The sequence below is a fragment of the Botryllus schlosseri genome, chromosome 11 (genome assembly GCF_051294905.1).
Source record: "Botryllus schlosseri isolate E-star chromosome 11, Bs_hap1, whole genome shotgun sequence".
Taxonomy (NCBI): domain Eukaryota; kingdom Metazoa; phylum Chordata; class Ascidiacea; order Stolidobranchia; family Styelidae; genus Botryllus; species Botryllus schlosseri.
Genome location: NC_137246.1, coordinates 24,476,112 through 24,498,491, shown reverse-complemented (window position 1 = coordinate 24,498,491; position 22,380 = coordinate 24,476,112). Strand labels below are relative to the sequence as shown.

At 39.9% G+C, this 22,380-nt stretch overlaps 2 protein-coding genes across 2 annotated transcripts; both read right to left on the bottom strand.

The window, feature by feature from the left end:
• Nucleotides 1-1,071: 1,071 nt before the first annotated feature.
• Nucleotides 1,072-10,921, bottom strand: LOC145451006 (zinc transporter ZIP12-like). The gene is made up of 8 exons (XM_080329495.1): nucleotides 9,313-10,921; nucleotides 8,280-8,449; nucleotides 7,764-7,931; nucleotides 6,741-6,800; nucleotides 3,743-3,818; nucleotides 3,528-3,680; nucleotides 1,531-1,718; nucleotides 1,072-1,444 (listed from the first exon to the last, which is right to left on the bottom strand). Exons 1-8 carry the CDS (start codon nucleotides 9,395-9,397, stop codon nucleotides 1,307-1,309), a joined length of 1,038 nt encoding a protein of 345 aa, XP_080185621.1. The 5' UTR covers nucleotides 9,398-10,921; the 3' UTR covers nucleotides 1,072-1,306.
• Nucleotides 10,922-11,066: 145 nt separating this feature from the next.
• On the bottom strand, nucleotides 11,067-17,014 carry LOC145451002 (zinc transporter ZIP12-like). Its single transcript, XM_080329493.1, has 8 exons — nucleotides 16,795-17,014; nucleotides 14,529-14,698; nucleotides 13,566-13,772; nucleotides 13,001-13,123; nucleotides 12,440-12,500; nucleotides 11,967-12,119; nucleotides 11,641-11,828; nucleotides 11,067-11,581 (listed from the first exon to the last, which is right to left on the bottom strand). Exons 1-8 carry the CDS (start codon nucleotides 16,871-16,873, stop codon nucleotides 11,444-11,446), a joined length of 1,119 nt encoding a protein of 372 aa, XP_080185619.1. The 5' UTR covers nucleotides 16,874-17,014; the 3' UTR covers nucleotides 11,067-11,443.
• Nucleotides 17,015-22,380: the final 5,366 nt, after the last annotated feature.

Genomic DNA, 22,380 nt, shown 5'->3' with positions numbered 1-22,380 from the left:
GATTCCGTACAGATGTGTCAATCATCATCAAATCACTGCATTCGTTAGAAAAGTCCCGTATCCCGATGATCATCACGTCTCTGCATGCGGTAGAATTACTTAGTTTTGATGTAGTCTATCCTTGCACACATGCAAAATAGACATAGCCGAATCCAGCACGTGGGCAAACCTTTGCGGCGGTGAAAGATAGATAATAATAACCGATGCGGAAGGGGGGTCCAGAAGTTACGGATAGATACTTATAGGCCCCCCCCCGGTAAGTCTCCCCCCCCCCCCCGTTCATAGGGCCACCACTGTCGATAGGCAAAGCTTTGCTAGTGTGACGTCATATTACGAGACATTTTGTTCATACCTCATTGTAAATCCCGCTAGCAGGCGCTAAAGAGTGTCCGGAATTTCTGCCACAAAAACAAAATAGTTTATTGTTAATGCAACCACTGATTATTGAGATTAATATTCTATATATAACTTGACTTTGAACAGTCAGAACCTGAAACTTGGTACCGAGTTCAAGACCCTTCGTGCGACGAAAAGGCAATCGGGCGGTAAATGCAGACGCGTGACCTCGATCGATACCACCGGGAAATCTTTTAGTTTTAATACGGTGGCTTTCTGAGACAACTGAATGCTGCTGAAATAGTGTTCGCACTTCCCACTTCAATTTGAAACCACATATATGGGGAGAACAATTCTGTTTAAAAGCTTGGCTCAGAGTGATGACGTGGGTTGCTCAACAAAAACTTGCACTCATTGTACTCGAAGTGGTAGGGTGCGGCGATAACCTATGTTTACCTTTTAGTGGGTGCCTAGAGGTGAAATGGTGAAATTGCACCAACAAACTATCCAGTTTAGAGTTTTCTTGCCTATACTTACTAGTTCATATAGTTCAGGAGTTCTTAAATTGGGGTCCATCCGTATATATACTATAATACCTAAGCCACACGGAAGATACGCGAACTACACATGTAATGAGGCCGTGACGATGGCTCGGGAAATGGATGGCCTTTTTCGTGTCTTCAAGGTTAATGAGACGCTTCAAATCTACAGACTATATATGGTCTTAAAATCCCGTAGTAGACATTTCAATTTATTGTGTATATAGTAGTAAGCTATAATCTTTTGAAAAAGTGACTTCCAATAATTCGAATGTGGAAAGAGTGAGATAGAGAGAGAATTGATTAAGGCAATAACATTAATATGAAGTAATTAGAGATATTTAAACATGTATTTGAAAATAAAAGCGGTAAACAAATAATGACTTTTCGATTGCCTATGAACGCACGATAATAAACGCACCGATTGTATTTCAAGAAAAACTTTCTTCAATCGCACCCTCATAAAGACCCAACAACAACATAACAGTCCATCCCAAGAGTAACCCTATGTTCTGAAGAAGAAATTGAAGTGCCGGGTTTTCGCATAACTGCCGCGTCATCTCAGACATCTGTAACGAACAACAATTGGTAATTGTTAAGTCGCTTGGCTCCGCAATGTACAGGTGAAGAATACAACGGGTTTAAAGCGACTTACCACCTGCACCAGGGCAATGTAAAGGAATGTTCCCGCCACAAAGGCCAAAATCCACAATCGGGCAGCCTCGTTCTGACCCACGGCGATTCCCAAGTACAGTCCTATGAATGCGAAGCAAGCTGCCGACAGGTTCAGTCCGATCGCCTTCCATTTAGAAGCGCCATTTTGTATGAAGATAGCGAAATCACCTAAATACCAAGTCGAGAGCAAAATATTTATCACATATTTTCGACATCTGGAACCAATTATGGTTGAGAAAACCTATGCACGATCTATTTACCGCCTTTAAATTCAGTTCAAATATATAATCGCGCTTGCTGTTTATACCAGTGATCCTTAGCCGGTGTTCCCGGGGTTCTCTGGAGGTAAAGACACACACCCAACTCATATATGTGATTCGTGATGATGCGCCCGCATTGGCCATCCTCGGTTGCAGGCAATTACGTCCCATCGGAAAGTGAATCGTGACTGTTGTGGTGGTACTTTGTGTGCACCGTGCAGTTGCGTACGCAGGAGAGGTTGCGGGTTCTAAATTAAAGCCCCAGTCCTTCTGAAACGCCAATCCTATCTCCAAGATTGATTAGCTAAGTGATTTCCCTTATCAATATCGTCACAAATTTGCCCCCTCCCGCCCATATTTACCGATCGGAAAAAAGCGGAAATATAACCGGGAAATTCATTCACGTAGCCTAATTCTAATCGCTGGTGGTAGGTGCTCGGAAAACCGGTTTCCGTGAAGAAAGAACAAGCTCGAAGAAGACTGTGACGTCGGGCACAGGTCGGGGGGATGCCAGTTTAAGAGGCCCGAACTGGTTGGTCGTTCGGCGTCCCCGTATCTGTTCATTACATCGCATTGTGTGTCTTGTATATCGCATTGTACATTACGTGTGTGTGTGTGTTGGGCACATGAGAATATAATCCGACGATTATTGAAGTGAATATTGAAGGCGTATTCACTTGCATTTTTCGACCGTGTTGATTAAATATGTCTCTCTGGACCTTATAACATTTTCGCTCCCTAGCGCCCCCCAGTCGTCCCATTTGGTATTTCCGCCCCCATTGTTTGTCATAATATCGCACTGGGGAGCGATATCGCTCACGTTGGGATTTGGGAACCGCTGGATTAGTTCATTTGTAATGACGTTATTGGTATCACGCTGTTATATGTTTGGACCGAACAATATACATTATACACTGACACTTTCCTAGGTGAAGCCTCGCATTTCTGAACTGGCATCTCTGAATGGTAACAGTAGAATTCACACTGATTTGCAATTCATTACATTGTTTTCATGTTGTGTGGATAAGGGTTTTCTTACTTTCACATTCTGTTAATACGCAGTTCATTTTGTGCACCAGTAATATACAGTAATGTGATGTGTATTGTGAATTGTGGTATGACTCAGCGAAACTTTGGGATTCCAGAAGGCTTGCAGATTATAATCGTAAGGGTTCCCTTGTCTGGTAAAGGCTAAGAACCACTGGCTCATATTGCACTGAGGTCGCAAACGCTTTTGGGTATTGTTGTATGTTTAAGTACGTGCTTCAGTTGCTTGAGTAGCTAAAAGAAGTTCGCACTCTGCTGCCATATCGTGGATCGCTTAACCCTATTGTCATTACTTTCGGCGTAGATTACCGAGTACTCGAGCAGAGATGGCAAATTAGTCGCTTTTAAATAAGATTTACTCTGATACAGTGAGCTACCAATTTTTAATTCAATTTCAATTTATTACGAACAATTTCATCATTTCAATACACCACAAGACTGCGATACAATAAAAAGATAAGAAGGTGTCGAAACGACTTGGAGCAGTCTTTGAAATCAGACGTCCACCTGGCCTAGGCGATGTGAAAAGGAGGCATGCACACGGAATGAAAAGTAAAAGAAGATGACATAAAAGGCGAGATAGATATGTCAGGTCGTGAATCGGTAAACTTGATGGTTGACTAGTATTGATTATTGACAAAACAGAGAGATGCCGTATCATTGAACTCACCAAGTTCGTGTGGAATTTCATGAAAAAGCACTGCTATGGTCGTTCCGATTCCGGCAGTGGCGGATTCCGCGAAAGATACTCCAATAGCGATGCCATCAGTTATGTTGTGTAAGGCGTCGCCTACAAACACGGTCAGTATCACCGTGTTGAACCCTGCGACAACATTAGAATTGTCAGCTGTACCTTGCTGTATAAATATTTATAGAGTGCCATACCTAGACAAACACGATCATGGTGTTCGTCAATTTCATCTGGCGGAATATTGACAGTCTCGCTATCTTCCGAGTTCTCCTGTGATGGAATAACGCGAACCACTGTGCCATGGCTAATAAGACCATGCATATTCATTCAAATATACATTGACTATAATAGTTTATTTGCGTTCTGAAGTAGCAAAATAGCGTAACCCGGCAGATTGTGGGTAATGTGCATCCGTGTGAGCATATGATTTATGTGAATTACTTTTCTTTAATTCAGGGATTAGCAACTCAAAATGGGTATACGGCGCCGCGAACCGCCATATAAGTTATACGCTTTAGTTCTACGATACTGCGTCACTCAATGCTCCGTTCCCTGTCAAACTCGGGCATAGACATATTAATTGACTGCATTGAAGAAAGATAAATAAAAATATAAATAAAAATAAGATACGATGATTGAATATTACATTTATTTTGAATTGGACCTGAATATTATCCGCTAATACTCGTCAGGGGCAATCGTCAGCAGCTAGTAGAGAATCGAAAATAAGAACTAGTTGTGACAATTAGACCTGACAAGTGTTAGCCGAACATATTCGGCTTTATTTCAATATGAGTAGCTTATATTATCTAAATATATATTGAAGTTCTGTATTTCCAAGAGTCACTTCAGACATTATGATAACACTCGATTTTCATTTTGTACTATGAGGTATAAATTTCTATATAACATTTGTTATTTTTAAGAACTGTGAATAATCAGACCAGTTGACCCTATATCCGAAAAAATATCGATCACAGGCTGACCTGCATCGCTAGATTTCCTTTGTTATTATTTTCATTAGATAATGTGATTTTCTTTACGGCTGGACTAATTAATAAATCCTCTCCATTTCTCTCTCTCACACATCACACACACACACGATGATTGGTAAAGCTTAGCAGTAAATCCTGAGTTAAATTCGTCATGGGTCATGTTAGGGTCGTGTGCAAATGTTCACCTCCCTTTGTGGCAAGCGTAAGATATAGTTACATTCATTCGCCTCCCTATATATCATGCTTATATGTAGGCTATATCACAGTTCGCCAAATCGCATTTTCGTTACGTATGCTATTGATTTACACGGTTGACAAATAAAGATTCTCTCTCTCCCATTGTGTGACTTCGTTGAGATTCGGGACAACGGTACGTAGCCTAATCAAACATTTCCCGTGACAAAATTTATGTTCTTGCTCCTGAGTGTTATGTTGTCTGTGCTTGCGTAATGCTAACTCTATAATTCTGTATGAAAGCAATAGTTCGGAAGTGGATTAGCCATTGGGTTTGGTCATTGCACTATGAAACCAAACAGTACTAAGACTTTCCCGAAAACAACATGTTTTCGTCTGTGCACTCGCCTTTCCTGGAAATTATGATAAATGAGCGCAGGTTAATTAAATATTATGGACCTTCCAGAGAAATACGCAGTGTAGATTCAGCAATTCTGAGCTCCCAATAAGAAAAAGTCACATGGGGTTGATTACACACCCGCGGTACACGAAACCAACCAGAATCGCACCACATTATAAATCAAACACAATATTCTAATCCAAATGATGCTTGCAAGTACGTAAGTATAGGAGGGTACATGCGCATAGGAACGTATAGGATTTATAACCGCAACATAATTCAGGTTCTGTTTTCGTGTTGGCTACCACCTTTTGGGTGTGAATACCACAGGTGGTCAGTATCGAAATACTTCTACTTTTTCGAAGTACTCAAGTAGTTTTCCTCTACTTCTGGAACATACTGAAGTAGATCTAGTTTTTGCTACTTCTACTTCGTTATATTTTGAGGTCTACTTACTTTCTTTTCGCTATTTTCAGTTTGTCAAGTAGAAGTTGTTTAATCCTCCAATAAGAAAGTTAGTCCGAGGAATTTCGGGACTGTTCTCACGGAGTACCAACATTTAATTTTCATAAAAGTCAAGTAAAGCCCAGAAATTTTGTTGCGCTTCGCGCACAGTAGTTATGCAATGAAAAATATGTTTCCACGAAAGTATCGGTGAATATAATTGAGGTACCGGATTGCGTGGCTCCGCTCACACACATTATCGCCCATATCAAATATTTCATTATAGTAAATATGGCCCACAATAACGCTTAATGAAACTACCGTTTGACAATCTGGCAATTACGTATCATATCGTAATCTAGCAGCCAACGACGCGTCATAATCTGGGAAAGTGGACTCCGGCTTCGTTGAACGTTACGCCTGTTTTAGCAGACCACCTTCGAAACTTTCTGGACAAAAGACATGAAATAGCTACAATATGTGCCAATTTTACGATCCACCATATTTTTTATTAACGTACAGGCCTATAGTCATCACGCAAAGTGTTGAAACCGTATCTGATACAACTTCTCCGTATTGCTCGTCGCCTAAACTACGGGCCGTATAATTTGAGGTAAGGCGCCATGTCATGATATTTTCTAAAACGGGGTGTTCGAGTAAACAAAGGGTTGGTATCGCATTTTCATATCAATGCTATAATGTAGATCCCATGATGCGAACGTATGCTTATTCTGTCGAAAATTGATATCTCCTGGGATGCATGAATACGAATCAAGCTGTCTGCACCTTCCGCATAGCTCCTTGCGAACGAATTACGACCGTTTCTAAAACTACTTACTTACTTGAGTAGATTTAAAGCCAGTCAATTCTACTTATACATATGAAGTAGTTTGAAGTTCCTTTAAAAATTACTACTTCTACTCGTACTTGAGTAGATTTTTGCGTCGCTACCTCTACTTCTACTTGAGTAGCTTTCTTGAGGTGAGTACACAGTCGTTTTCGAAAAGAGTGCACCTAATATGACTGCGAAGTGTGCACAACACGGTGTAGTTTGTTAAATTGGTTACATATGACAATATACAGGATGTAGTTTATTGGCGTCTGAATTGACCTGTGTAATTAATCGCAGAACAAGCAGAACACTAAAATGGTTCGATGTCCCATAAACTCATAACATACCAGGTCTGGGGAGCTCTCAACAACTGATTTGTTACCGTAAACCTCTGCCTCCGTTCCATCCTGCAAAATTCAACACAATGTTGTTCGCTGGATCAACACCTATGATACGATATCTAACATTTTTGTTCCTCGTACAATGACAGATTACATAACTTAATAATAACCTCAACAAATGTGCGACAGGGATTTCTATGACGGTGAACACTGAACAGTTTTATATTAAGCACAGGCTATATGTATTTCCGTAAGTAGTATAAGTAGGGTTGCATTGTTGCAGTGTTTTTAAAAAAATGCCTTTTTGAAAAAAGAAATTATATAATTATGCGATAATTGTGAAAATACTTTCGAAAAACTGTCGTATGATCCTACGGCCGATTCGCACCCAAAATTAGTCGACGTTTACGATGTGGGGAGACTGGAACCCTTGAAATCGCCGTCGCTCCAACAGTTGTAGCATGTAGATATATATCATTGGTACGGACTGGGTGTTCTGCTGATGATGACCGCCGACCGTAAAATCGCTGCATAGCGAAGTAGTCCCGTTTAAAGATATTTTTGTCGCTTTATGACAGCGGTCAAGAGTTTTTTTTCGTCGAAGGAGCCATATTTACCCTATCTTTTCAATTGTCAATGTCAATCCATTGTGACGTTAATGGATTGTGACGTCGTGGCTAAAAAACAACAATAACAACATGTTTTGAACAAGGACCATTTTTACACATGTTTGTTTAAATATATTTTTGTTTTAAATACGACCCTAAGTATAAGTATAAATGCCATTAAAGATTGTTTTCTTTAACAAGTTTCTTAATTATCCCATAATTTTGTACATACTTTTAGTATGAGCCTACGGACGATTTGCATCCGATATGGATGGAATGGTTGGAAACCTCGAAATCGTCGTCGGCCCCACAGTTATATCACAGCAGTCATATATTATTGGTACGGAATGGATGTTCTGACTATGATTATGGTGGCGGTGCCCAACACCCAGAGTGAACATAGTCTTTCAGAGTTCCTTACACTGTGTAACACTTTGTTTTTGATTGCGCGATATCTTCGCAATGCTTTTAAGCCATTCTCAAGAAAAAAGAAGATATAAATTCCTCCGAACACTGCAGACATTTCCCACACAATTATGGTATGTTCTCCGTCATCCCCTTCGTCATCAGCCCCGGGCAGGCCAATCACCTGTCAGTATGTAAATTGAAATTGAGAACATAGTGTCCTGTGATTTCATAATAACACAATGGGGAAATGTACACATACCGGCTATATGACTGCTAAATTATCAATCAAGGTTCATTTTCAAATGGAGATTTAGATAAGATGATAAGCACAGCATTCAGTCATTCTAAACCTAAACAATCAATGACAATAGTAATGAATGGAAATTGGCATCTGTATTACAACGCGGTATTTAAGAGTCCGAGTATAGTCGCTGCGTTGCTGTCGGATTGTGTATGAATAAGTCTGATATGGAAGATTCGCTTATTGCCAAGGTCCGGCAGATCGATTTTACATAAAGCACAAGCTTACGTCGGGAATAACGTGTATCAGTGCATCTGCAGCCATCGTCCCTACTCCCAGGGCTATAAAAAACTGCAAGACGTACACGTGCGAACGATTCTTCAGCGTAGGGAATAGCAAAATACCCAGCAACGCGAGGCTACTGATAATTGCAACGGCTGCAGTTCCGTATCCGTACACTGAAACACATGGCAATTACTGTAACTTCAACGCGCAGGCGTGCCAATCCATCCTTGGCGAACGGCTGGAGATTATACTTTACTGACTACATACAAGACTTTAAGGCTCAAGACATCACTTTCAACGCCGTGATGATTTGGTTTTAATTTAGTAAACCAACCGTCAGAAAGTCATTTTTATTTTCTCTGCAAAGGTTTAGGTACTTTTCATGAAAAGTTGGACAACCAGAAATTTTTTAGCTTTTCTAAGATTAGATTGGAACTACTGAATTCGCAAAAACTTGGAAATTGGAGTAAATTTCGAATAAGAAAGAGATACAAAAAAGTCAAGTTCATATCAAATCAGAGTTCATGCCCATTGCTCATATGCTTATCAGAATGGAAAATATATGTACACCAAGCTTGGCTATAGTCTCGCACTATACAGTTCTCATGTAGCGTTTCTAGGAAAGCCAGACATTACATTAGAATTAAAATGGGATCACAGTAACATTTAACAAATTAGATTAGACTTTGGTTACGGGTATTTCGCTCTAATTTGACAAGTAGAATGATTTAGTCGTCCTATAGTCTGCTGTTATACACGTTCCTACCGAGAGTTTACAGGTTAAGTAGCGAAGGATAAAACCAGATAGGCTAACCAGCTACTTTTCAGGTGTCGACGAGATTGTGTAATGTGTATACAGCAAAAATAACTCCGATCTTGAAATTAACTACACTTATGAGTCAAATTATAAAACTTCGGTCTCACGAAGAGAGTCAATCTGAAATGCATGATAAAAGCGCTGATAATGTCAATAATCCTATGCAAAATCGTCCATTCGTATGTATAGTGTATATTAGATACTTAGTAGGCCACGCACCCATTGCGCTAGTGTATTCGTCACTATCATCTGAACGTGTCGTGTCTTGAGAAGTCTCGGGGTTGATGCTGCTAGTTGCTGTCATATCAGTGCTTCGTTAATAATATCTATTCGTAAAGTTAAATTAATCCTGTTCACACACAAATATCCAATATAACACTTTTTATATGCAGCAAGGCGTATGAACAATATGTGTCTTTAGAAAGGAAGCTCAGCGCTGTAAGACGTTTCATTCGATTGGGACGTCACATATACGATGATAGTACAGCAAAGTACAGTCATCGAATTCCTATTAGGAAGCTTATTCAGAACGGCCAATGCCATCGCCTTGTCTGGTTTTTAGCTGGATGCAGACTGCAGAGCAGAGCCATTACGCCAGTTCAAAATCCAGCAACTCAAATGTTATAGCTGTAGGCCAATGTTTTTTTCATATTATTCTGTGTCTAATAAGAGAAAGTTACCTATATTTTCATTCCAAATTAGTTTTTCGTGTAATAATTTCATCGCTTCAAAACATTTCTGATTACGACGCTATAGAACTGAGTATATAGCTAACTAGCACTGTGATAGTTGTGTTCGACACTTTTCGGCAATCGTTGCGCCTTGCCGTTACCAATAATGTTGAACTATGCCTGCAATTAAGGAGTCGCCAACGATGGACCGCCCGTAAGGAAGCCCGCGATAAGTTCATGACTACGCTAAAGCCAACCACATCCCCACCATTTCAAATCGACCACATTGTACAATAGATTTCCTTCACGAGATGAGGATTTTCGAATAACGCATCAACATTCTGCACTTTCAATTTTGTCTGGCGGTCTCAAAATAATATCGAAGTCTCTTTACAGGAATATCTTTGACGTAATTGATCCAGTAACTTATAATAATGACACTTCATTTTAATCAACTTAATACTCGCGATTATTATGTGTTGGTCCATAGAATCTAGTTGATAAACGTTTTTTTCATACTAATTCTTAATATTTCCAGAATCTTTTTTGTGCCTGCTACAACTACCATATTTCCCGTGCAGCGTAAACCCTACATTTACTCGCCATTTTCTTTTATGGCGTCACATTGTACCAGTCACTTGCCAATAGTTCCTTAGGGCCAGCTGAATTTTAACCCGACACCGTCTGAATGGGATTGTCCTGTCGAAAAGGTCATGTATTTATGGACACTGCATTGCACAATGCACATGCACAATTGCACATGCACAATTACACATTCAGCATTCTAAAAAACGACGTGATAGATACCAACGGTTATCAAGCTTTACCATAGTCGCTTCACCATAGTCTCAACTATCTATAGGCTAGCACGGTGTAGTTTGATTAACTCCAAGGTCAGCTAAATTTAAGATGTGATTCGGAACGGAGTGTACTGTAATATATATATATAACTGTGTTTCAATCCGTGTAGAAAAAAGTAGATGTTTGCTCATTCCGCAACATCTGGTATTACGTAATACGACTGATCACACTCGTTCAAGTTTTTGGATATCCGCTGATTCATATTGATTATGATCAATTTTGGTAAGAACATTAGATATCCTGACACCAGAAAATGTGTACATTATTATAATTACAGGATCCATCGAAGGAAATCACGTTCGTTACCCATAACATAAGCTTTGGTCAATAAAAGTCGGTAATATACTTGGTATTTGTGTCTTTGCCTGTTTGTAGATATATAGGCCTCTGGATAATTAACATATATACATCAAGACCTATATAATGAAATGTAATCAATACTACGAATGTCTCAGAGTTTATTAGGATGAAACCATAGAAAATTCGACCATCAGGATAAAGATAACCATAACTTGAATTAAAACCTGCAAATATATCAACCACTTGAGTCTTATCGTAAAGTATGAAAGTTTGCTCGCATAGATGGTAAAGTATCTTACTACATGTACGGTGATCGACATTTTAGTACATCAAATGTCCCCACTTAGCCGCACATGAAGAGATATCTGGATGTTTTACGACCAAAAATAAGTGCGACAGTGCGACAGTCCCTAAAAACACTGTGCGGAGTAACTAAAAAAAGGAAATTTGTGAAAGAAGATATCATATTATATACAATGAGTGGTAATTACAATGGAGGTAGCATTATACTGTATCATTTATGCAAGACTGGCTTCGATGTCCTCTTCATACAGGCCAAGTAACAACATCAGCGTCCACCCTAGTAGCATTCCAATTATTTGAATCGTAAAGATAAGAATAGGACTTTCCGCAATTGGACGTAGCAACTCAACCATCTGAAAAAAGAACAATCGTTTTAGGATCGTAGTTATGCAGACTCGTAAAAGTATCCTACCACTTGAACTAATGCGATATACAGAAACATCCCAGCGACGAGTGCAAGGAGCCACTGTCGTGCTGCTTCATTTTGACTTGCAGCAATTCCGACATAAAGACCAACAAAGGCACAACATGCGGCGACCGCATTCAACCCGATGGCTTGCCATTTGGAAGCGCCGTTCTTCAGATAGATTGCAAAATCGCCTGTCAAATGAACCCCAATTATCATTTTCACGTCAGCAGTCAACGCTCATCTGCTTACAAATGAGGAGTCATTTATAAAGTCAAGGCTTTGTAGATTTACAAGAACAGTTGCGTCAAAGAAATATACCATTTACATACCAAATTCGTGAGGAATTTCGTGGCAAAGCACTGCTATTGAAGTTCCTATACCGGCAGTTGCCGACGCTGTGAACGACACACCTATCGCCAAACCGTCGGCAAAGTTGTGAAGAATATCTCCGATGAACACCGTAAGTAGTACTGTAGTGAATTCTGGAATGATCAAGAAAAAGGATTACACGTAAATCGCCTATTTTCCATATTTCGTCGGTATAGCGACTTGGGCGATATTGACTTGAGATGTAGTGTAGACCTATTATATCAGGTTTATAGCTACATATACACAGTCGTACAGGGGCGATGCGATAAGTCAACCCAATATGGTATATTTATAGTCACTGTAAAGCTGGTGATATTGGTTTCTCCTTATTAAACGCTGACAGGATTATAGTTGTATAGGTCAACAACAGGCTTTGATATAGCGATGCACAAGATGTGATACACACGTATCAGTTGATTTAAATTATACTTACTCCAGCAAACATAGATTCTATCAGGACTGTCAGTTTCGGGCTGCACGTTATGAACGGAAACCTGAAATAGAGCTCTGCTTTCAATACCCACGCCGCCATCAATAAGTAGGCCTATAGGCTATTCCAAACCAACAATTGATACAGCAAAATGGTTTATGCCTGGACTTAAACGAGACCAAATGAAAATGGTGGATAACAGACAAAGTTTGCTTGTCTGGTATTCCGATTCATTTCGCGGTCATTTGAGAAGAAATGAATGCACAACGAAAATTAAGTACGGCTGTCTGACCAGCTTTGCAAAATAACCCACGAGCATCCGTATCTTCTTATAGTTTGTAATTGTTCCAAATATATTACTCGCTCATAAGTATCTTCAGCGAACAACTCATAGACCGACACACTACACCCGCAAATAGAAAAGGCATGAGCTATTCATTGGCCAATTCATTCAAATATGTTGGATTGCAAAGGTTTAATTTTTCTGATTTCTCCTGTTTCATCTATGTGTAGAAAGCTCCATCTAATAATCTACTATAACCAGATGCCATTGCTGTGTAGTACCTCGATCTTTTCAGCTATCGATTTCGGTGTGGGCCCTTCCACGTCGATAACGTCGATATCAGCCGCCTCATTTGTAAAAGTGGTGACGTCTTTAGTTTGCCTCGGTGCGGCAATAGAATTATCCTGAAATTATCATTGCTGCAAAGTTATAATACTCCGCATCTCAGTTACATAGTGTTATGACTATTAGCATCCCAGGATGAATTTAACGCAAGATATTTTAGGCAAAGTCTTCATCTGGTTATTAGGACATGACTATTGTCGAATCTTGGGACCCAAAAGTTGCATACTTTTATGCATCAACACTATTCAGCTCATTTATACATTATTGCGACTTGATAGACGGTGTTATGTGTAGATGTTATAGACTTTTATCAGGAACTGCATTTGTGCACTTGTGTATACTGTGAAGCTTATAAATGAATGAAAAGCGACAAAAGTGTCCCATATTGGCTGCATTGTATATTGTATATGTGTAATGTGAATGCAGTATATACACTCTACAATCTACAATCTACAAGTTATACGCCATGACTATTATACCGGTTAATGGTACAAAACAAACCTGGGGATACATTTGGTGTTCTATTTTTCGTCCCCTTTTCCATACTTTCAATCCGTTTTCGAAGGCAAAGAATAAAAATAATCCGCCATACACAACGGACATTTTCCAGACCACAACGGTGTGGTCAATCTCTTCTGTCGCGGCTTCTTCGTGATCGTGATCCGAGTGATCTTCCTCTTCATGCGCGTGGCTATGCAGACCGAGAGCCTACAAAACATATTGGTGTAGATAGGCAATATCAGTGGTGAGAGTTACTATTCTATTTCTGCTATTTCGGCATCTTCCTTGCCCAGCCGCATACGCACATCATACACTCATGGCATGCATATGCGTATGCACATGTCGCGTGTATATGTATATCATGAGTCGGTGTGTGCCGCAAAACATCAAGGACAAAAATATACAGCGTCCTATTCCTATCACTCGTAAAGTTCGAGTCTAACATAATACACATAACGATATAAATTAACTATTAGCCGATTTTTCTCTATAATTACAACGTGAATGATCGAAATATATTGGAGTAAAATAATCCTATAGTTTCTACGGTATAGCAATCACAATTTTTGCCCCATCCCCTGAAATTGAATCTGTTCAATATTGACGCATGGTGCCTGCACAATCTGCTCATCTATCTATAGAAATACTTTGACTCCCCAAGTTCTGAGCTGCGAATATACATTGAAAGGGGTCATTGGTATCGGTTAACGCGTAAACGGGTATCGGTTTTTTACCTATATAGATGACAGTGTGAGAAGTTATCTGTACTCAAACAAATTATATTATCTGAAGCTCGTATCATGTTACATTGAAAATATCTTTTGATTCTAAAATTTAACCTCCAGCTCACAATTAAAATGCGTTGGTGTACTGCATATATTGACCTGTGTTCTATTAAGATACTATTCGTCTCAACAATCTTGTCTATCTCGTAGACTGTTATGTATACATAGAGTGACTTACTTCAGGTATAATGTGCACCAATGCGTCGGCGGTCATTGTCCCCACTCCAAGTGCAATGAAGAATTGTACGAAATATTGATGGGAACGACTCTTCAACGTTGGAAATAAGATGATCCCCAATGCGGAGAGGCAGCTGATGATGGCGACGGCTGCGGTACCGTAGCCATATACTAAAAAGTATAGTTAAAGTGAATTATCTGCTGGGGTGAATTTGGAAACCTACATTGAAATTGAGGTTGAGCCTGACACTTTACACCGAATTCCAAGCTTTCAAGCTCATAATCCGCTCAAATAGTTGGAATGAATTTGACGTACCAATTGAACGATTAAGCAGCTGCTTTTGTACTGCATAATTTATCCATGTATCGCATATAATCACATAGAGAAATTTGACTATACAGTTTTGTATGATGTGAGTGCTTGTGATAATTTTACGACTTCCATTCCGTTTATTATTAACAATTTTATCAGATCAATACATCAAAAGATTGTGATACAATGAAAAGATAGGAAGGTGTCGAAACGACTTGGAGTAGTCTTTGAAATCAGACACCCAAATGTGCTTAGGCGATGTAAAGAAAAATCATGCACACTGAATGAAAAGAAATAGAAGATAACGAAGCCACTTGATATATACTGTGGTGGCATTTAATCTTGCATTTTCATTTTTCATAGACGTAGGGTCGTGACTTCTTCATCCTCGTCGTTGGATTGTAAGCATTTTTGGTGCAATCTTTTATGCGACTGATAGCAGTTGAGTGACATCATTACATTAGGTCAACTGAATGATTTATCTGCCAATTTTTACCGGAAATATAGTTTGTTTGTGTTATTCATGGTGTTTGTCGACTACTATGGTCTAAGGATGGTGTGAACGTGAGGTTCGCGTTCGCGTTCTGTGTGTGAACCTCGAAAATTTAGAGGTTCGCGTTCACAACAGAACCTTGGTAGGTTCTGCACTGTGAACCTTTTTCATATATTACAATTTTCACTTCATTATAACATCTTTGGTTCAAATTTATTGCATTTCAATTGCGGGCCACTCTATGCACGGCGCTGGCAGCATAAAAAAAAATCAACAATAAACGAGGATGCACCTTGGCAATCTCAAAAATTTTACTTGCCTTGTTACAAAAGTTTGCTCGAAATATCTAGCTTTCCGTTTGTGATTACAAACGGAAAGCTAGATATGACTCTCTGCTGTGAGCTTGACCCGCAATCCCACAACGTCACGAGCGAAATACACTACATGTAGTCAGCGAATGATGCTTATTCAACCAATCAATGAGATTAATATCGTTTTGTGATGTAAAAAATCAAGCATGCGTACGGGGTTAATCTTGGCTTCATATGTTATTGTATTATTAAAACCAAATCCGTGCGATTAAGGTGTTGGCTACTGCCGTATAACTTGTTAATGGGGTAATACCGGGGGCAAGTATAGAAACCTGTTTTACACTTTGTTCAATATCAATGTAACAATACTCAGACGCCGACTACATTGCACGGTCTGGCCTAGACCGTTAAGGCGTAAGCTTATATTCCCTGGCAAGTCCTCGTCGCAATTGTTGGCAAAGCGACGAGAGATATTGATTTTATGGAATTATTATATCATTTGATTGCCTCAGTTTATACATTTGGCGACATTTAAAACACCAATATGTACTACAGCATTGTGGCATTATGTGGCCCGAGTCGTCGCTAGGTATCGCGTACAATTGATCATTAATATAGGGTTGGAATTAGCAATATGACGTCACGTGACGTCATGAGGTTCACGTTCGCGTTCACACAGAACCTTTCAAAAAGGTTCGCGTTCACACGAACCTGAACCTTTTAGAGGTTCACACCATCCCTACTATGGTCATTTACACCAGGCCACTGTTCTTCATTCTCCGTAGCTGCCGACTTGTAGCACGGCCTACTTCTAGGCTAGGCTTTTATAAGACACCGATTACACGGATGAGATGGTTAGGAGGAACCTAGATAAACCTACAACACTTAGGTAGGAATTTTGAAGTCGACCCCGGTCGGACTCGAACCCGCAACCCATTGGTGTTGCAGCGGTGGATTATACCACTACGCTATCTCGCCGGGAATAGTCTTGCTACTGGCACAAGAACTGCCAAACCGCCTGTAAGTCAACGAAATCTAAGCAAGTATAGGGCCTATATATAATTACTTCATAAACGTGTTAGTTTCTTCCCCTTATACTGATGTTAATTAGAGAGAGGGACATGGTCGCAATCACTGATGCATATCTTACTCATGGCGGTTGTGTATTCCTGATGTCCATCATCGTGATCGTGATCGTGGTCGTGGTCGTCCGCCGCTGTCGTAGCCATTGTGAATAAACTTTATTGCAAAAGATGATGTGCTGTATCTCAAATAATTATCTGCGCAAAAACGGTCAATTTAATAACTTTTAGGAGAAATTATATACTGGCTAATTCTTCCTCGAGTGTGACGTTGCGACTATGTAACTCAACGTCGCACTTCAACTTTGAGTGATGAAGCATCGTGCTGATATATACGCTGATCGCAGTGTACATCGTTGTCGTAAAGCAAATATTTTACGTCCAGACTGAGAATTACCGCGTCCCGATTACTCGCATCAATACAAATACTTGCAATAGAACAAAGATGTTTGCTGCCAATTGTTTAGTCGAGTTCCCTCTCGTTGTAACTTGATAAGAGCGAGAAAGAGAGTTGACAATAATCGAAAAGGGAGAGAGAGAAATGTCGGAGAGAAAGAGAAGGATAGAGATAGAGAACGCCACAGATTACATACTCCATACACCAAAACAGTTTGAGCTAATATGTGTACAGAGAGATCGTGTTACCAGTCCTGAAATGTTTCGCAAGATTGCGGTAGAATATTCCACATAAATTCTCTATATAAAATAGTGACTGTAAAAGCTGCTAATACGACGAAACCTTTGTATAGGCCTTGTGTTTGACCAAATAATCGCCATTTTACTGAAAGTACCAGCTACTGTGCCCTCGGAATAGTTTCTATTTGTTTGCTTCGTTCGTTACAGTTGAAGAGTTTATAGCAGGGTTGTAATGACTCGAGTCATGACTCGACTCGAGTCCGACTCGAGTCACGACTTTATGATGACTCGACTTGACTCGAGTCATTTTCGCAAAATTCAGAAATAACTCGACTCGACTCGAGTCAATTTGTGTATTGACTCGACTTGGACTCGAGTCATTGCGCATGACTCGAACCAAGTCATATGACTCGAGACTCAGACTTCGAAGATCGACGATTCATTGTAATTTCGAAGAATAGTAAAGTTGCTACGTTATTGGGATCTCGAGTATTGATACTGGTACTTGAAAATGCGTCCAGGAACTGCTAAAAGTGAGGAAAATTAGTATATTATAAATGCGAACGATTCGATATCATCAAACGGAGTTATAAAAGGTGGGTTTAACAAGACATTGCCATGAATCCGAGCAGTCAACACAATGACTTGGACTCGACTCGAGTCATAATACCGTGACTCGGACTCGAGCCTATTTTTGCTGACTTGGACTCGGACTTGACTCGGTGGTGAATTGAAAATGACTCGACTTGACTCGAGTCAAAACTATAAAACTGAGATTGACTTGTGACTCGGTGCCTTGTGACTTGGTTACAACCCTGGTTTATAGGCATGGTAATTGTACGATGGACTTAATTCTTTATTGTTCGTGGTATCACGGTGTTTTTCGACGACAGTGGTCATTCACCCCGGACCGATATTATTTATTATGATTCCGTTGCTGCCAACTTGCAGCATGGAGTATGGCCCACTTCTATAGGCTTTTTAAGACACCGCCTGCGCGAATCACCTGGCGAGGTGGACTCACTTCTAAATTTACTTCAAACACGGCATGCTTCAGAAACAGAAGCGACGGTGATTCCAGAAAGCTTCGAATATAGCTTTCTTGGAAATGTGTGAATTTGACACAAATTGGCCCCGAAAAAATTTTATTTACTATTTTTCATTTGGATTTTCTTTTTCTATCTGAACAAAATGACGAGGGGCGTGTTACCACGAGTCATATGAGTTGGGTGTGTGTCTTGAGTCTTGATCTCCGCCATAAATCCCTGAGACTGGATCAGCGAAACCCTCGGGTTTGATATGAACCGCGGTTAATAACCATTGCAATAATGGCAGAGACTGTCAACTAGAACCTTATATAGCTTTAGGTGCGGTGAAGCAAGATATAACTGACCAGATGTTCCGAACATGAATAATTCAAAATATATTCTGGTGAATTTTCAATAATTGAGGTGCCATCAACAGCTAAACTTACTCCAGCAACGTTTTGTGTTCCTCTTTAAGTCTTTGCTATACGACCGTGGCGTGCGCTCTATAAATGTTATACAGTTACGCTATCAGTATGGGTCGCGAAGGGTATCATTTGTGTCGCGTCAAAGTATATTCTAAATATCGTATCCTTAAATTTGCTGAGATTTATCGCAGTTAAAGTGGTATTAAAACGTCTCTGCTCGTTTCGCGCGATATCTGCTACAGTCACTGTTTACATGTGGTACATTTTCAATTCAAGGGCGTTGGTCAGCTAAGAAGTGACCGACGCAGTCTAGTTTTTATGACAATACGCTCTGTTCATATAAATGTCGCCACCCTTTTATTACTCAATTCGGTTTACGGACTCAAAAACGTTTGCCTGTAATTTTTAGCCTAATCTTCAATGCTCTATCGCTTGCATTGGTAAACAGACAGGCATGTTAAAAGGGAGAGCGAGAGAGCGCATTGGTGGTCGAACTGTGAGGTTAAACCAGCACCGACATCACAGTCACGTTTGCACCTTTAATTGCCAATCGGCTCGACACAGGTTACTATTAGATTGCGCAAAAGGGAAACTTATATAAATCCTGATTTTGGCTACATCTTTACCAGCCTTCGCATGTTATGGGGCATACCATTTTATTCAATGCGCATATCCGTAAAAATCATTGGTTAGAGTCAATTTCATTGAAACTGTTCTGTAGTAGACATTTGAGTGACATTAGTTACACCGAATCAATGTGTTTTGTGATAATTCATGCTTTAGAGGACGATGTAACTACGATGTACTAAAACTGGATGTCACCTTCTCTATACTTCATCAGTGCCTGAAAAAACGTAACATGCGAACATTAAGAATTGAGTATTGGATGAGTGAGGTCGTAAGTCGTTCATAAAACTCAGATTTTGGGTCTCGGACTATAAAGTTAAAGAACCACTGACTTATGAGGATCCGCAGTTTCCGGAATATATACTATTTCAGGAAACGGATGGAAATTCATTGCATTTTGGAGTAGATTTTTATGCTTTTTGCTAACCAGTATTTAGATTTTCACTTTGAATTTTTGTTCGAACGTTAACCAGACCGGACAGCCGACATGAACTTGGATCCGGGTACGATATCTAGGATTCGGATTTGAAAATATTAAATCCTCGTGTGACTGACCCGGTGACCCCACATTGCATCACGCTGGTATTCATACGCGCAATGTATATCTTCTCCACTGAAATTTAACTGCCAGAAATAGCATAGCAACGTTTCGTATCAAAGCAAATACGTACATATTTGCAAGAGAATAATGGTGTTTGCTGCAGAGCGAGAAAAGAGCGAGAAAGAGAGTAGGGAATGACGGAATGGAAGAGGAGAGAGATCGAGAGGGAAATCATTTACAACAGAATACACTGAAACAGCCGTCTGAGCTAATAAGTAGTAGGGGAGACGTGGTACCGATGGATCAAAAATTGCAAAATGATCTCTGGCCCTCGAATCTTCAGCCGATAATAGCAGATCTTTTGCTGTCTCAACACTTCGATACAAGCTCTACCTATCGCGGACATTTAGAAGAATATCCGGCTTTTCAAAAAATATTTATTATCGTTTAAAATTTGTTGCTCGAACGTGTCATCGGTCCCCACCCGGTGGGTCCAAAGGCACACGACCATGGGACCTATGAGGCATACGATCAAAAACTCAAATTTGTTGATTTGTTTTGTTGTGTACTATAAGCTAAGCTACAGCAAGCCAATGAAGAATGTTTCGTCGCGACCTTCAAGAATAAAATAGATTATATCAACTCAAATGTTGGCATAAAATCATGTTTTAATTTACGCTCAAACTTACAAAATTAATGCCACATAATATTACCCGCAAATCGACATTTTGACTTACAAATACCTCGTATTAAAGCGATAAAACACCACAGATAACTGTGATATACAGCCTCTATATATGTAGGCGTGTTTCCGTTGTTAAGTGATTAGTTGGTCCATCTATTTTGCTTGTTTTGGCTATGGTACCAAAGGTTCCCCACCCCATAAATATTGTAATTGACTTGAAAATAGTCCACTCGAGGATGGTATTGATTCAAAAAATATGTGCCATTATATACCCTGATACAAGCCCTACACTTCATATCAAAAATTATGGCGGGTTTGTTAGTCTGAAAGGTGATATAGAAAAATGCAAATGTCGATCCAAATTTACTTTACACCCCCTAAAACGTAAATCACTCGTCCCAGACCCCATAACTCACGCAGGTCGAATTTTTTTGCATGTGAGGAAAGATTCTATCAGCATGTAATTGTAGACAAATTAACGGAGTGTAATCATGGAATTTTCATGGAGAATTTTTCAAGTATTTTCGGTCCCAGTGATCCATCGGTACCACATCTCCCCTACCTCGCTCGTGACTTTTCTGCTGTTGATTTAATCAGGAGATATAGCTATCAAAGCAATATAACTGCCATGTAACTTTTTGAAACAGTAGGCTCTTATGGCAAAATCGGCTGAGAAGATGAGATCTATCGATTCAATTATTATTATTCATAAGATTGCTGGTGGTAGGCCTACAAATATATGTGAAAGACCGAATTAAAATATTTTGAGAACCATAACGACACAAATGAACATCTGAACGTGGGATCAACTCCCAATCGGCTAAGGCCGTGGCACAGATGTAAGTAATCATACACTACACCAGTGACGTACGGCGAGGTCCAGAGTTGGTGAGGCATTGGCCCCTTTAGAACAAGAATTACAAATATATAAAGCCAAAAGGATATTTTATTCAATTGGCGTCTTTTTTCTTACCACATTATCACTGTTCACACACAGGGCGCGTAAGAAGGTACGATAGTAACTAGCGGTTCTGTTTTAGGACATATAATTCTCCCCCATTTTTGCAGTATAGCCTATACTACATAGCAAAACAGGAATCAAACAGTTCGGAGCAGTGCACCTGGATCGCCTGGCGCCTCTGCCAAAAAGGAAGGTGCAAAACTAAATATGTCGCTATTACTAACAACATACGTAAATGGTTACAGACTTTAGTCCGGCTGTTGGAAATCAAGGCGACGTTCATGATTGGGGAGGCGGATTCCCTTGGAATCACATCCAGCTACAGCGGGAAATAGCTGAGCAGATTTAGATAACACATTAAACGAGGTACAATGAAGGTTAAGCCTAGTACACTAGTCGCGCTGAAATATGCGATAAAATTGGTATTCTGGACACACAATTAATGAAATGATACACAGTTTTAGGTACACGGCAGCGTCACTTCGTAAATAAACTACAAGGTTGCTGATTGACTTGGCACGATCTATTGTTTCTTAGCGCTCTCCACACTCAAGCTACGAAAGAAGGCAATACACATCCACAATTGAAAGTAGGTATGGGAAATACATAACAGCTACACCAGTAAAGGAATGTATTCTGCTCTTCATTGCATGTTGGTCGCCGCAACATTCGCGATTCATACCGCACCGTCGGTTCGAGAAGTCAATAGCCGACAGTGCGTTGTTTCACTGTGGAGGCAGTCTCTATTTAT

Excerpts from the sequence above, each read along its gene's own strand:
- LOC145451006 (XM_080329495.1), bottom strand. The coding sequence starts at position 9,397 with ATGACAGCAACTAGCAGCATCAACCCCGAGACTTCTCAAGACACGACA. Across the intron at positions 7,932-8,279 it reads TGATACACGTTATTCCCGAC|GTGATTGGCCTGCCCGGGGC; the intron begins GTAAGCTTGTGC and ends ACATACTGACAG. Across the intron at positions 6,801-7,763 it reads AAAACAAAGTGTTACACAGT|GATGGAACGGAGGCAGAGGT; the intron begins GTAAGGAACTCT and ends TGAATTTTGCAG.
- LOC145451002 (XM_080329493.1), bottom strand. The coding sequence starts at position 16,873 with ATGGCTACGACAGCGGCGGACGACCACGACCACGATCACGATCACGAT. Across the intron at positions 14,699-16,794 it reads GGAATACACAACCGCCATGA|TATATGGCTACGGTACCGCA; the intron begins GTAAGATATGCA and ends TATACTTTTTAG. Across the intron at positions 13,773-14,528 it reads TGGTGCACATTATACCTGAA|GCTCTCGGTCTGCATAGCCA; the intron begins GTAAGTCACTCT and ends TATGTTTTGTAG.